Source organism: Elgaria multicarinata, chromosome 13 (genome assembly GCF_023053635.1).
Source record: "Elgaria multicarinata webbii isolate HBS135686 ecotype San Diego chromosome 13, rElgMul1.1.pri, whole genome shotgun sequence".
NCBI lineage: Eukaryota > Metazoa > Chordata > Lepidosauria > Squamata > Anguidae > Elgaria > Elgaria multicarinata.
This window is the reverse complement of record NC_086183.1, coordinates 34,022,931-34,038,289: the sequence shown is the minus strand read 5'-3', so window position 1 is coordinate 34,038,289 and position 15,359 is coordinate 34,022,931. Positions and strand designations below refer to the sequence as shown.

Sequence of the window (15,359 nt, the reverse complement as noted above, 5' to 3'; positions counted from 1 at the left end):
AGGGGGTGTGCAACCCCATCCAGAACAGGTTGAACACCCACCATCTGGCCAGAAGATGGGAATCGCAACACTGGACTACACTGGAGAGTGGGGCTAAAAATACCAAACAGCTGATTTTACCCCATCTGGTGCAGGAAACATTTTGCAAGGCAAATAAAACAGAAAAGGTTTTTTGGTGGGTGGCGGCGGCCAAGTGTCCTCTTTCGCAGAGGCCTGTCCTCTGTTTGAAGGCTTGCCCTGCCTATATCTGGCGGAGACCCTGAAGTTGCCCATCCTCATTTGGCAACAGCGCCGCCAACAGAACAGGTCGGCGGTGTTCCGCCTGCCGTCGAGACCGCCTGCCTTCACGGTGAGATGAAGCGGTCTTTCCTTTTCCAGGTAGGACCACTGTCTCTAAAAGTGCACCTAGGCATTTAAACCTGCCGGTGCAAATGTGATGTAAATAGCTGTCCGTTTTTGAGAGGCGCAAGGGGCCGCCCTCGCCGGCTCCCCTTTTATTGCGGGGCTGGATGGGGGGTGGGGGGAGACGCGCTGCAACGAGGCCGTCCGGGGTGGGGGCGCCCCTTCTTCTGCGCCCCGCAAAGGCGAGAGGAGGGATGGCCAGGAAATCCGGCCTCCCGCTGTCTTTGCTACAGCTGGCGAGGGCGTTTCTCCCGGCTAGGTCCTCCTCCTCCCCGGCTGCTTATTGATCTCGCAAGTCCTGGCGCCTCCTGCCTGCGCGGTGCTGCTGCTCGCGCGGCTTCCCTCTCGCATCTGGGTCCGCAGCCCTCCCTGCTGCCTCCTGGGCCGCGGCAGAGGCCACAGGTGGGCAGGAAGAGCCCCCGAGCAAGGTCAGTGCGTGGTCGCTGGGGGCTCGCGGCCAGCCGGGCGCCCCCTAACCCCGGGAGCCTCCAGTCTGACTGCGGGTGGACACTGGGGCGCACCCTGCACATGTTTGGGGGCGTCTCGTCTTGATCATTCTGACTCCCACCGTGGAACTCGGGCAATCCAAAGAGACGGGGTGGGGAAAAGGAGGGAGAGATGAGCCGGCGCGTCTGCACAGGGGCATTCCCCAACCTGGTGCCCTCCAGGTGTGTGGGAATACAGCCCACCTGAGCCTCCGGGGCAGCTACGCTCCAGACCGTCTCCCTAATCCCGGCCGTGTGAGAAGCTGTGCTGTTTTGCCGTGCAAACCCAGGAGCAAACAAGAGGATATTGAAATGGAGGTTGTTTATTATTTGTTTGGTGCCAACAGTGACTTTTCTCCAGTGGAGGCTGGTGGCTCTAACGTCAGTGGGGCAGTGAATCCTCTCAGTCAGCATTCTTTAGGGGCTTCACGCCTTGGATAGCTTCTTTAGAGTTCTGACTGAACCCTGGAGAGGATTCACTGCCCCACTGACGTTAGAACCACCAGCCTCCACTGGATTTTACGGCATCTCATAGGGACAGTGTCCTAGTTGTGCCGGTGGATGATCCACAGTGGACAAAGCTTATTTTGGGACGGATGCCCCCAGTTCCATGTTCATCTCTTTGCATATTGGCAGCTATTGGCAGGGGACAGCACATTCGAGAGTGACTTGCACCAAAAGGCAACATTGGTCTAGATTTAAGGCTAGAGTATCTCATAAGGGAAGTTCTCCTGGTAGTCTGGGTATAATGTTTAGGGCGGCCAAATTTTGGGGTGTGTGTAACCCTGCCCACCAGTTCCTAATTGCTTAGCATTGCGTGGGAGCATCCCACATTAATGTGCATTTCACCTTGCACTTTTGACCAGAATGCTGGTACGTATGGAAGAGGGCACTCTCTTCAGGAGAACATAGGCGTGCGCACAGGGTGTGCCAGATGTGCCCAGGCACACCCTAATTTTCTGGGGCCACCTCCGTTTTCCCACACACCCCACTGCTTGAATTGAGGCTTTTAAGGAGGACGGGAAACTGCGGCCACCATTAGCATCCCCAGGGGAACTTTGCACTTTCCAGAGGCCCCGGAAAGCATGCTTTCCTGCCCCCCACTGCTCCAATTGGGGCCTGGGAGGGGGGGGGTGAGAGAAAATGTGTTTTCCCCTCCTCAGCTCCAATTGCAGCCTCTAAGATGACACTCCAGTGAAATGAGCTGTTCACGCCTATGCAGGAGAAGTACAGTGTGGGGTACCCCAACACTGCGATGCAACCACAGGATTCTTACAGAGGGGGTCTCCATCCCAAGGAGTTCATGATAAAACATTCAGCAACAGAGGGAGAAGAGAGAGGGGGGAGGGGGGTAACAAAGCAGGAAGTCATTCTGTGATCATGAAAAACAGGAAGCAGGTCACCTCTCAGGGATCATCTGGCTGATAAGCATTTTACAGCAGCCTCCACCTAGACCAGTGTTTACCAAGTGGTTGATAGCTGAGGAGGCACATTTCTCACCCCCTGAACTAGGGTGACCCTATGGAAAGGAGGACAGCGCTCCTGTATCTTTAACAGTTGCATAGAAAAGGGAATTTCAGCAGGCGTCTTTTGTATATATGGAGAACCTGGTGAAATTCCCTCTTCATCACCACAGTTAAAGGTGCAGGAGCTATACTAGAATGACAAGTTTTAAAAGAGGGCAAGGCTCCTGCAGCTCTAACTGTTGTGATGAAGAGGGAATTTCACCAGGTTCCCCATATATACAAATGACACCTGCTGAAATTTCCTTTTCAATACAACTGTTAAAAATGCAGGAGCCCTGTCCTCCTTTTCATGTGGTGACCCTACCTGAACTGCATTTGGAAGCACCCTTAATTCCCCCACCCCCACCAGAGCTTTCACAATCATGGCAGAGGAAATAACCCACTATGGCTTATTTTCCCCGCCATCCGGATTTGCATAATTACAGGCGCCAGTGTGGCTTGTGTCATGTGGTTCTCAAGTCCAGGAATTGGATAAGCGACCTGTTCTGGATGGGGTTGCACTCCCTCTGAAGGAGCAGGTGCGTGGCTTGGGAATATTCCTAGATCCATCCTTGTCACTGGAGGTCCAGGTGGACTCCGTGGCACAGAGTACTTGGGGTCAGCTTTGGCTGATCCGCCAGCTACGGCCTTTCCTGGACAGGGACAACCTAGCCACAGTAGTGCACACGCTGGTAACTTTCAGATTAGACTACTGCAATGCACTCTACCTGGGGCTGCCCTTGAAGACGACTCGGAAGCTGCAGCTAGTGCAAAATGCAGCAGCTAGACTGCTGACCGGTCATACCAGCACTTCAAATCAACATATTGTTGTTCCCTGCCTTTATTGTTGTTCCCCGCCTCAATCCAAACGGAGAGGCGGGTAAGAACTATTTTTTTTCTTTATTATTAGTAGTATTATTAGTATTATTAGTATTAGGGCTAGTAGCTATTGATAGCATTCTCCTCCAGGAATTTATCAACCCCCTTTTAAAACTATCCAAATTGCTGGCCATCATTGCATCTTGTGGTAGGGAATTCCATAATTTAACTATGCACTGTGGTTCTGGCAAGTACAAGTTTGAGCCGGCTACCAAGGGATCCCTGCAGAGGCAGCTTGGTAAGATTAATACCAGTACTGAAGTGCCAACTTTAGCACTGAAAGAGCAATTTGGGGATGGAGCACTAATTTGAACAGGAGCTGGGGTTAGGTGCAGGCAGCATCAGGGGTATTTGCTAAGCGAACTCCTGCAGAAAACCGATTGGTGTGGATGTGCGCCTGAGAAAGCTGCACTTTGTCCTCTGGTTCTCGCTGTGGAGCAGGGCTGGGCAGTCACAACCCAAAACTCCCTGTTCTCCTGCCTTCCGCAGCCCCAGATTCTGGAGTCCAAAGCATTACGACACCAGCACCCGAGACTTAGCAAACGGAGTTGTGGCGTGACCTTACCTGGGATTCCAGCTTGTCCTCTGCACCAGGTCTGAGTTCGTTCCTGAAGGCTTTCGGCAGTGTTGCTGAAGAGGTGGAGACCTCGGAAGGACCCAGAGTAGGATGTGGAAGTTGGTTTGCTTCTTCTGTCTGTGGCTCCCTCAGCTGCGATGTGAAGGATCCAGCTCCACCCAACCGGAGCAGGTGCACCTCTCTTATCCAGGTGAGTTTTATTACCCATGGGTCCCCTTGGGTTTCAGTCTCTGTACAAGTGTGGTCATACTTTATGCCAACTTTGAAATCAGTGCACTGGCTGCTAATTAGTTTCCGGGAGAAGCATAAAGTGTTGGTTATTACCTTTAAAGCCCTACATGGTTTGGGTCCAGGTTACCTGCAGGATCGCTTTCTCCCATACAGTCTGCCTCACTCACTCAGGTCCTCTGGGAAGGGTTTACTCCAGTCATCCACAACTAGGCTGGCAACTGTTACCCAGAGGACCTTTTCTTCTGCCGCCCCCCGACTCTGGAACGGCCTGCCGGAGGAGATTCGTCAGCTTAAAGCTCCCTCTGAGTTTAAGACAGCCGTAAAGACTCGTCTCTTCCGGCAGGCCTACCCAGATGAATTTTAAACCTAAGAATTTTAAGATGCTGTGATTGTTATTTTAATATCGTATTGGTTTTATACGCTCCTCTTTCAACTAATTTTATGTATTACATTGTATTTAGTGTTGTTCCCCGCCTCAATCCAGAGGGAGAGGCGGGAGATCAAACAATCAATCAATCAATCAATCAATCATTATGATGATGATGCCCTAAATTGGGTGCAGAACCTCAGACACATGGGCCCAATCCAGCTCACATGGGGGCCCAATCTGTCCTCCCACGCCCACGCCCAGGGATTTGTGGATTTCTGGCTTTTGTGCCTATTCTCCCCCCATTCTAAAAGGCTGAAATGCTTCTCTTAAGGCTGCATTGCTGACAGAAAGAGCGTTAAGCTAAAGCAGCCTTCCTCAACCTGTGGTGCTCCAGATGTGTTGGACTACAACTCCCAGAATGCCCCAGCCAGCAGAGGCATGGCTCTGGCTGGGGCATGAGCAGTTTCAGAGCTGGCTGGGGCATTCTGGGAGATGCAGTCCAGCACATCTGGAGCGCCCCAGGTTGAGGAAGGCTGAGCTAAAGCAAGCTCTGGTATTTTTGGTATTTTGGCCCCTCCTGCCTTTAGCCCCGCCCAGCACCACCTCAATGCAGCCCTTGAGAGCTTTTCAAAGCCTGAATTCAGCCCTTTGGGCTGAAAGAGGTTCAACAACCTGCATTAGACCATCATCCTTTATTAAAGAGAGATTGCATCGTCCAACAGGTGCAAAGCAAACACTTTCCCTGAATAAGGCGCAGCCTAAGATCCGTGGGTGGGCCAGGGAGGTGCCACGGTAGCGATCCCCTGAGTGGGTGTTTTGTGGTGGTGCCCACATGAGTCTCTCAAATTCCCAGATGTGTCCGTGGGTTCAAATGGGATGGGGACCCTGGTATCGCTTTGCCCTGGCGGGACCAGGGGGAGCACACCTCTGCCGGATGACGTGCTTTGCTTGCAGAAGGTCCTGGGCTCAATCTTAGACCAGAGCTGGGAATGATCCCTGCAGACCAGCCTTGCCCATCTTCCCCATACTAGCTGGGGGATGCTGGGAGTTGTCATCCAACACATCTGGTTGTTGCTAAGTTGAGCAAGGCTGCTGTAGTCGGTCCCTAGAGGGCCTACATGCTATGGGGCTGAGTGGGCTGCTGGCTGGGCTCTGCATAAGTGCACACATCCTGTGATCGAACTCAGCTGCTGGTGCTTCCACAGGAGAACCCACCTCCATGATGGTCACCTGGACGACCTTTGAGCCAGCCGAGTCCATTGTAATCTTTGGCCTGGATCCGGGAGAGGCCTTCACGCACTTGGCCAGAGGAAATGCCTCACGGTTTGTGGATGGTGGGAAGTCACACCGCACCATGTTCATCCACCGCGTCGCCCTGCAGGGCCTTGTGCCAGGACAGCGCTACGGTAAGCGGCAGCCCTTTCTAGCGCGTCTTCAGGGAACGCTGCAGAAGCCACCTGAGGTGTCCATGCACTATGTCCACATTGGCTGAGCTACCTAATTCCTTCGCAAAGGACTGCAGGGTCTGCTCCTAGACAGAGACACACCGGAGGCGGGGATTCTGTCTGCCCGGTGTGTTTCTGTTAGAGATGGCCTTACTGTAAGCCAGTGTGGGGCAGTGGAGAGAGTGTCGGGCTTAGATCAGGGAGACCTGCGTTCCAGCCTTGGCCCACTCATGAAACCCCCTGGATGACCTAGGGCCGGTCACTATTTCTCAGCCTGCCCCACCTCACAGGGTGGTTGTGAGGATACCATTGTGGAGGTAGGAGAAAAAGGACTCCTTTGGCAGAAGGTGAGTCAAAAGCCACATTCACGGACTCCCACGGAAGCCTTCTGAGCAGATCTCCCCTCTTTCTCGGCAGCCTATCGCTGTGGGAGCAACCAAGGCTGGAGCACCTCCTACAGCTTCTGGGCTGTGCTGAACGGCGCCGACTGGAGCCCACGCTTGGCCGTGTTTGGGGACATGGGCCTGCAGAACCCCCAGGCCTTGCCTCGACTGCAGCGCGAGACCGAGATGGGCTTGTATGACGTGGTGCTGCACGTAGGTATGGTCAGAGGGCGTCTTCTCCTACCTGGGCTTTTATCCCAAGGGGATGTGTGCAAGACAGCCCTCTCTCAGACACCCCTTCTGCGTTGGAAGGAGAGGGCGAACGTTGGCACTTCTTCAAAACCCAGCCCTCCCAGCCCCTGCAAATGGCCCCTGCTCTGTCTGATTCTGATCTTGTTTCTCTCCACAGGGGATTTTGCTTACGACTTGGACACGGTAAGAGGTTTGTGGGCTGCCCACGTTTGGGATCTCAAACTACTGCATTTAAGCAGCTCTCTTTCCAGAGGTGTCGGACTGCAAGCGCCAGATCCTCACTTCACTTGATTACCCTTTAAGTCAGCCCTCCCCAGCATGGTGCCCTCCAGATGTGTTGGGCTACAACTCCTGGAATCCCCCATCCATATGCCAAGATTTCATTGTTAGAAGTTCTGCAGTTTTCCGACTTCTAGCCATGTCTCTTCGGGCTGCCAGGGTGCCCATTTTAGAACAGCTGCACTGGTTACCACTATGTTTCTGGGCACGATTCTGGTCTCTGGCGCCACCCACGCTCTGCTCTGGCTCTGCCCACCCTCACTGGTAGCCCCAGATTGGCTTCCCCCCCTGGTGAGTCAACCACCGCCTGTCACGGGGTGAAGGTTCCCCGTCCCTCCTATGCACGGAAGCTGCTCTTCTCTTCCCAAGCCTTCTGTTCTGTGTCTTGCAGTCTGATGCCCTTGTTGGAGATGCTTTCATGAGGAAAATTGAGCCGATGGCTGCCTCGGTGCCATACATGACTTGCCCTGGGAATCACGAAGAGAAATAGTGAGTAGCGATGGGCTGGCTGGCAATAAAGACCAGCAAGAGTTCCAACGGCCCCTATGCTCTGGTTCTGTGTCAATCATCGTGCTTTCAGGCCGCATGGATGGCGGCGGAGCCAGGTAAGCCAAACTCCCCCCCGCCCCCTTACCTGTGTCCGTTGCGGTCCATCACGGGCTTCAATTGAGGCCCCGGCTTCAAGCCAGGATGCTGGGGGGGGGGGGGCGCCCAGCTGAAGTGAAGCCAGGGCGCTGGAGGGGGGGGCTTCGGAACGGCACACCCGGAAGCCACCCTCTCAGAGCCGCTGTGGGACAGCGGCTTCCAGGTGCGGCATTCAGTGCTCCCCTTACCTTGGCGCTCTAGGCAGCCGCCTGAGTGGCCTCTATGGTAGCACCGGCCCTGTCTGAGCGTGGGGAAAGGGCCTTTCTCTTGCCGTTGAGCAGCCTCTGTCAAATCCACAGACAGAGGTAGTGAGGGACGTTGCCCTGAGCCTGAACTCCATCCTGCCTTACCTATTTATCCAAATTAAGACTGAGACGTTCCTTTGTCCACTCCACCCCCCCTCCCTAGTCCCTCCTTAACCTTCTCTCTTGTTCTCTCTTTTAGCAACTTCTCCAACTACCGCTCTCGCTTCAGCATGCCTGGCAACACGGAGAGCCTCTGGTACAGGTGAGCCATAAGGAGGAGGGGATGGCAGAGGAAACAGGAGGAAGGAACCTTCCTTTTTCAGCTGCCTTCTTAGTCGCTCATTCGTGGTTGATCAGCAAAAGGCTTTACAGTTGGCATGCAAAAACAGTCCTAATAATGCCTCCATCTATGCCAGCCTTCCTCAACTTGGGGCTCTCCAAATGTTTTGGACTTCAACTCCCATTAGCCCCAGCCAGCATGGCCAGTGGTCAGGAATGCTGGGAGTTGTAGTCCAACATACCTAGAGGTCACCAGGTTGGGAAGGCTGATATATGCTGATTTGTTTTAAGAACATCAGAAGAGCCCTGATGCTGGATCAGACCAAGGGTCCATCTAGTCCAGCCCTCTGTTCACACAGTGGCCAGTCAGATGTTGACCAGGGACCCATAAGCAGGACACGGTGCAACAGCACCCCCCCACCCATGTTCCCCAGCCATTAGTGTATATAGGTATACTGCCTCTGATGCTAGAGGTAGCATGTAGCCATCGGTAGCTGTTGGTAGTCTTATTACTGATATATTTGATAGGGCTGTGCGCCGCTCTGTTTCGGGTCATAGAAGTGACATCGGAGGGGCCTGATTCACGAGTCGGGGGGGGGTTAGCGAAGCATAATGAAGCGGAGCACCCACAAGAGGAGTGCTCCGCTTGTAGTAGAGCGATCCGCCCGCCATTTTGGAACTTTCCCCCCATAGGTTTGCATTGCGCAAAATAAGCACGTATAACTTTTTTGTTTTTCAAGCTACATCCTTGAAACTTACCGTGCTTAAAGAGTGATCATTTGTGGTCATTTGTGTCGATTTTCAGAATTCTTCATCGTGCAGTTTGCTTGCTATTAATTTTTATAGAATGGTTAAAAGCGGGAGGGGTAATGGTTTTTTTGAAGTGATGAGAGGCATATTCAACTCCCAATCGTGATGAGAAGTGATCACCTCATGTGAAGCATCCTCCAATCCCAATGTTGGAGGGAGTTCTAAGGCAGACCCACCAAGAGACACTTCTCCGTTCTCTCTCTTTGTGGGTTTGGACTTCATGGAATTGCTGGTCATTTCCAGGCTATGCTGGGCTTCTGGTTGGTGTAAATTGGGTGGTATAAATTGGACTTCAAGGTCTCTCCCCAAGATGATTGACTGTTGTTTGTTTTTACCATAGCTGGGGGACAAATCCTGCAGGCTGCACTGAGGGAGATGAGCCATGGAAACAGGGTCATTCTTGCTGAAAGGCTTAATGCCCTGCTCCTCTTCCCTCCCCATCCCCTTTTCCTTGTGTGTCGTGACTTTTCACGTCATAAGGCCATGAGCAGGGGCTGCCTTGTTCTACTGCTTGCATGTAAGCTGCTCTGGGGTCCTTTGTGGCTGAGGAGCAGGATAGAAATACTTTAAAGGGATTTTTAAAAGTCTTGCATGGAGGGAGCCTGGACTGCTGCTTCCATCCAAGATGGAAACGCCCAGAAGAGCGTCCTTGGCTTCTTACACAGAGGCCTCAGTTTTGCAGCTCGCAGCTCTTCCCTGGGGCCGCTGACCTCCCCCTTTCCCTTCCAGCTGGGACATTGGCCCTGCTCACATCATCTCCTTCTCCACTGAGGTGTATTTCTACCTGGAATACGGCTGGCGGCTGGTGGCAGAGCAGTTCCAGTGGTTGGAGAAGGACCTGCAGGTGAGCAGCGGGGCGGGCATATTGGGTGGGCAGCAGGACAGCCGGTGGATGGAAGGGGAGGCTGGTGACTCCGATGCCAGTGGGGCGGTGAATCCACTCCGGGTTTCAGTCAGAACCAGTGATCCGCACCCAAGGTGCGGATCACTGGTTCTGACTGAAACCCGGAGTGGATTCACCGCCCCACTGGCATCAGAGCCACCAGCCTTCACTGGGCTCGCCCACTCACTGCTCACTTCCCCTTTGTGGCAGGAGGCGAGCCGGCCTGAAAGGCGCAAGGAGCGCCCCTGGATCATAACCATGGGGCACCGGCCCATGTACTGCTCCAACAATGACCAAGATGACTGCACCACCCACGAGAGCATTGTGAGTGAGAGGGAGGAGCCAAGAACAGCCAGATCCTGACCGCCTGGACCAAGAGGCAGAGCAAATCGTGTCCATGAGCGTTCTACGCAGCTAATACGCTTTTACTCAGACGTCGGAAAGGGGCAAGCAGCTGTACAAGCAATCCCTTCTGGCTGCTGAGATTGCACTGGGCATTGGCCCACATACTTGGGAGCCTATCATCGCAGCCATGAGGGCTAGAAACCTTTTCTTGGGAAACTATAGTAAGGGAGGCAGTGGTGGTGAAAACGTGAACAAAAGGAACCCAAAAGGCACCAACGTAGAAACAAAATAAACCCAATGAATTAAATCTTCATTCCAAAAATTATACACACTTGTTTTCACTAGAATAACTATTTACAATCCAAGTCTACAACAATCAACTATCACATCAGTGTAGCATTTCATTACATATTAATAGCATTCAATAGTACTTAACAATCATTTCAAACCAAATTTAAACAATCATTGCAGAAAATCCGACCCATAGACATCAAACACTTTAATCTAATCACAACAGTATATTAAGACCAAATTTAGTCAACAAGGTTCATGTTATTCCTTCTTCAAAAACGTCAGTCTGAGTACTCTGTAAAAAATAACAATTCCAAAGTAAACACATTTGATTAGAGTTACTCCACAGTAACAACTCTCATTTACTTCTTATTCTTTTGGCTGGTTCACAAGATAAGAACACCACGAATTGCGTTATTCAGACAACTTACCGCCAACAGGCAGTGGAAAGCTCACGCAATCTCTCTTTATTAAGTTTTTCAAGGAGACACCATCTTCCGGTATTATATCTACACAGTATACAAAAAGCTAAAATGGAATGTTAAAGAAGTATAATGTTGTGCAATGGCACAGACCTTTGCCTGTTTAGGAAAAATATAGCTAATTAGCTTTTTGTATACTGTGTTGGGTTCCTGAAATTCTTGGGAACCGGAGTTCTGTGCCCAATCCCATGTCCTGTGCCGCTGCAGAACTGAGGCAGACCGGCAGCCTTGAGCGAGTCATAGGGGAAAGGGAGTGTCCAGGAATTGGCACGCATTGATTTGTTGTCTCTCCCCCACCCCTCCGTCTCCTCCCCCAACCCAGGTACGCCGAGGGCTTGAACCGCACCAGTATGGCTTGGAGGACTTGTTCTACAAGTATGGTAGGTTTTAAGCCTCTGCTTTTCCAACGGGCTTCCTGCCAGCACCCCCATTCTGCCTTGTCAGATTAGGTGAGGGAACACAGCCAAGCAAATAAATATCCACCCGCTAGAACAGCCTTCCTCAACCTGGGGCGCTCCAGATGTGTTGGACTGCATCTCCCAGAATGCCCCAGTCCAACACATCTGGAGCGCCCCAGGTTGAGGAAGGCTGCGCTAGAACCTCAACAGTGAACCTCTGTGGCTGAGATCGCACACACAATGTCCCGGGTTTGGTCCCGGGGATTTCCATTGAAGAGTAACAGAGGTGGGAAAGATGGACAAGAAAGTCCTTTTGACAAAGCTAGCCTGTGAGACTCACTGCTACAAGGTAAGCCTCTCCAAAGGCTTGGTTACTAGCGGTAAGAGCTTTGGGGCGCAATCCTATGCGTGTTTAGACAGAAGAAAAGCCCTGCAATTCCCGGTATGGTGGGCTGGGAATTTTTGTATATTTTTGTATAAATTTTGAATATTTTTTAATGTTTACTGTTTTTAACTTTTGTAAACCGCCCAGAGAGCTTTGGCTATGGGGTGGTATATAAATATAATAAATAAATAAATAAATAAATATTCATAGCATTGCGCCCTTAAGCTACGATATGTTGGTATGTTTCAGTATCTTGGCCCCACCCACTTTTGACTTTGGCCCCGCCCACCACTGGGATCCCACCCCCCGCAAGCTTCTCTGAGTTCGGCCCTCGGGCTGAAAAAGCGTTTGCACCTGCTGCCCTAAGAGAGTGCCTGCTAGCCTCATAGAATCATAGAATAGTAGAGTTGGAAGGGGCCTAAAAGGCCATCGAGTCCAACCCTCAGCAGCTGTTCCCTGCCCAGGCAGGTCCTCTCTCCTTGGGGAAAGGGGGCTTTGGCAGCCACCAGCCTCATTGCACCTCCTTCTCTTCTGTTCTGCCAGGAGTTGATCTGGAGCTATGGGCCCACGAGCACTCCTACGAGAGGCTCTGGCCGATCTACGACTACCAGGTGATTCCAGACCCAGGAACGGGCCAGAGCCCTGGTCAGGAGGGCGCCTGGAACCTTCATGCTGCTCACCCGTGGTGCTGTTTACCTTCTGGTCTGGAAAATGGGGAGGGGGTGTTTGGGGGAGTCCTGTCTCCATCCAGCAAGATCTCCCTGGTAGGGGAGAGATCTGGAGCCTTCACCGTGTTGGAATCCCAAAGCAAATGAGAGTGAGGAAGTGGCCGTGATCCATGTGATAACTTTTTATTTGTTTGTTATATTTCTATACCGACCAATATCTAAAGTTCTCCGGGCGACGTACGAAAATAAAAACCCCACCGAAAAGGCCCTGCCCTTTTTAGCTTAAGGCTAGAGGCTCTTCCACTCTGAGAAATTATCTGTCCCCACGCAACTAGTCAGAAATGGGTGGGTGTTTTCTGGGGGTGAGCTAGCCGCCATTTGACCATTGCTGGATTCCTGCAGTTCATGATCTCAGGTGACATTCTTTCTCTCTCTCTTTCTCTCTCTCCTTCTCTCCCTCCCTCTTGCAGGTTTACAATGGCAGCACCGAGGCCCCGTATACCAACCCTGGCGCCCCTGTGCATATTATCACCGGATCTGCCGTATGTGACAGGTTTGGGAAGGGGGGAGGCTTAATTTTTGAGTTAAGGCACATTTTCTGAAACCTGTGAATTAATAATACTAAGTCTCGGATCTTATACAGAGTCCCTTCCATCGGAAACTGCCTTAGCTCAGTATTACCTTCGCTGGCTGGTAGCAGCCCCCCAGGATCACCGGTTTCACAGCACCGATTCCTTTGGGACTGAGCCTGGACCTTCCGCATGGAAAACGTGCGCTGAGCCTCTGATCAGTGATCCCCCCACCCCAATTTGGCCTTCCCCAATCTTGTGTCCTCGAGATGTGCTAGACTATAGCTCAGCTCCTGTTATCCCTGCTGGCTGGGGCTGATGGGAGTTGTAGTCCAACATACCTGGAGGCTACCACGTTATTATCACAGCCAGATTCCACACACTTGGGATTAGCCAATTGTCTCTCTAGGCCCGAGAGTACTGCTGGGGTCTCTCCTTCCCTATGTATTGTTTTCAGAAACAAAAGAGTGGAGAGACACAAGGATGGGAGAAGAGTTGGCAGCTTGAAGGCAGCTTGTGCAGCAGGGCCACCCTTGCATTTGAACCTCTTCCTTCCCCCACCCCTTTCCAGGGTTGTCAAGAACGGCTGGACCCCTTTGTCCCAGAGCCGCGTGAATGGAGTGCTGTGAGGATTGAGGATTATGGTTTCACCCGTATGCAGATCTTCAACAGGACCCACATCTGGCTGGAACAAGTCTCGGATGACCAGGTAGGTGCTGCTGGCTCTGCAAATGGGAACCTGAGCGCAGGGATCTCCAGTGCAAGCCAGTCCGCCTTCTGTCGCCTTCAGGGCTGCAGCAGGCCCACCACTGCCAGCCTGGGGCCCAAGTTCATGCAGCGTTCACACCTCTTTTCTTAACCCAGGCTGAGAAGAAGCTTCTGGGTTTCTGACTGCAGTTCCTGTCCAGGCGATGTTTAAAATGCATGAACTGCAGACGTGTCCCCTCCTTGCGTTGTCTGCAACACCCTGCGTCTGATACGGCTGGCCAAACCTAGCTTGCTGGCTTTTCTGGGAGTGTCCCTTCATCCGAAACCTCTGTGTTTGCCTTTCAGGATGGGAAAGTGGTGGATGGGATTTGGCTGATCAAAGAACGGCATGGCCCTGAAGCATGGCACTAATCCTGCCGTGCTGGAAGATCCTTGGTGGTGACATCTCAGTCCCCTCCCTGGTCCGGATGGCTGCTGAAGTTTTCTGATATCCAGCAGCCGCTGACGGAGGAAGAAGCGGAAGTCACAACACCGGCCCCGCTTGCTGCTCATTGCAGGAGGACACTGCCATCTCCGCTTCCTGCCCTGGGACAGGATAGCGGATGCACCAAGAATCCTCATCAGTCTCTTATCCAACCTTTTCCTTGGAAATTTCCAGGTTAGGAGGCCACCCATCCGAGAGATATTTCTTCCCTGGCCTGGCAAAGGGGTTGGCCAGGAGCGAAATCGCAGCCAGTCCGATTGCTCTTTGATAAATGTGCACCGTGCAAAGTACAGCAAACGTCCCTCTTGTCCAGGGGTTGGACCGGCCTTGCCTATGCCGGGAACTGAATGTGAATTCTGCCCTTCAGTGCAGGCTTATAAACAGCCACTCTCCTGGTTTCATGGGGAAGTGTGAAATTCATCCAGGCTTACTAGGAAAGGAAGCCTTGCAGAAACGGAAGGCTCTTCACTTTGCTTTCATGGTGTGAAAGAATAACGTAGGTATACGTGGGCAAATGGGCCAGCTAGGAAGAAAAACATTGTGATCAGTAACTTTTGTGGATGTATTTTGCAAGGCTGCTTCGAAGTGGGTCATAAGAGCCCTTCTGGATTAGACCACACGTCCATCTAGTGCTGGGGAAGGCAACGGCAAACCACCCCGCTATAAGGCCTGCCAAGAAAACGTCAGCGAAAGCTGGCGTCCCTCCAAGAGTTGGTAATGACTCAGTGCTTGCACGAGAGGTTCCTTTCCTTTCCTTCCACCTAGTCCAACATCCGGCCTCCCACAACGGCCCAATAAATGGCTCTAGGAAGCCCACCAACAGCCCTCTCTCACTGTTGCCCCTGAGCAGCTGCTATTTAGAGGCACGTTGCCTCTCAATCTGGCCACTCCAAATGGCTGTCATAACTAGTAACCATTGACAGCATTATCTTCCATGACTTTGTCTATTCTTTTAAAGCCATCGTGTAACAAGAAAATTCCATAATTTCTGCAATGCAGAATATGATTTGGGCTGTGTGGTTTTTTAAAAAAAGTTTCTACATTGCTTTAGAGGATTAAATTGTAAGTTGCCTTGGGGATCCCTCTGGGCTGAAAGGCGACTAAGAAATATTTTAATATATCAGTCCATAAATCTGTTTGATTCCACAATGTAGTCTCTTGCCTCCTAACTGCTCACAGTACTACTTAAATTGAGGCAAATATTTGATCCAGATCTCTAATATGACCACTACTGAATGCAAACTGAAACGCAGAGCCTTCTCAGTGTGCAAATTTCAGGTGAAATTAAAACTATTCAATGGTAAACTGTGAACGTTATGCAGTTCCTGGCTTTTGAAAGACTAAGAGCAGTGAGAATTA

General features: G+C 51.8%; 1 protein-coding gene across 1 annotated transcript; it reads left to right on the top strand.

The window, feature by feature from the left end:
- Positions 1-743: 743 nt before the first annotated feature.
- Positions 744-15,116, top strand: ACP7 (acid phosphatase 7, tartrate resistant (putative)). The gene is made up of 14 exons (XM_063140128.1): positions 744-830; positions 3,761-4,038; positions 5,655-5,855; positions 6,312-6,494; positions 6,687-6,712; positions 7,200-7,297; positions 7,898-7,960; positions 9,517-9,631; positions 9,881-9,994; positions 11,111-11,168; positions 12,115-12,182; positions 12,710-12,781; positions 13,380-13,517; positions 13,862-15,116. The coding sequence occupies exons 2-14, from the start codon at positions 3,939-3,941 to the stop codon at positions 13,925-13,927; spliced, it is 1,302 nt and encodes a 433-aa protein (XP_062996198.1). The 5' UTR covers positions 744-830; positions 3,761-3,938; the 3' UTR covers positions 13,928-15,116.
- The last annotated feature ends 243 nt before the right edge of the window (positions 15,117-15,359 follow it).

Excerpts from the sequence above, each read along its gene's own strand:
- ACP7 (XM_063140128.1), top strand. The coding sequence starts at position 3,939 with ATGTGGAAGTTGGTTTGCTTCTTCTGTCTGTGGCTCCCTCAGCTGCGA. Across the intron at positions 7,961-9,516 it reads ACGGAGAGCCTCTGGTACAG|CTGGGACATTGGCCCTGCTC; the intron begins GTGAGCCATAAG and ends TTTCCCTTCCAG. Across the intron at positions 12,183-12,709 it reads GGCCGATCTACGACTACCAG|GTTTACAATGGCAGCACCGA; the intron begins GTGATTCCAGAC and ends TCCCTCTTGCAG.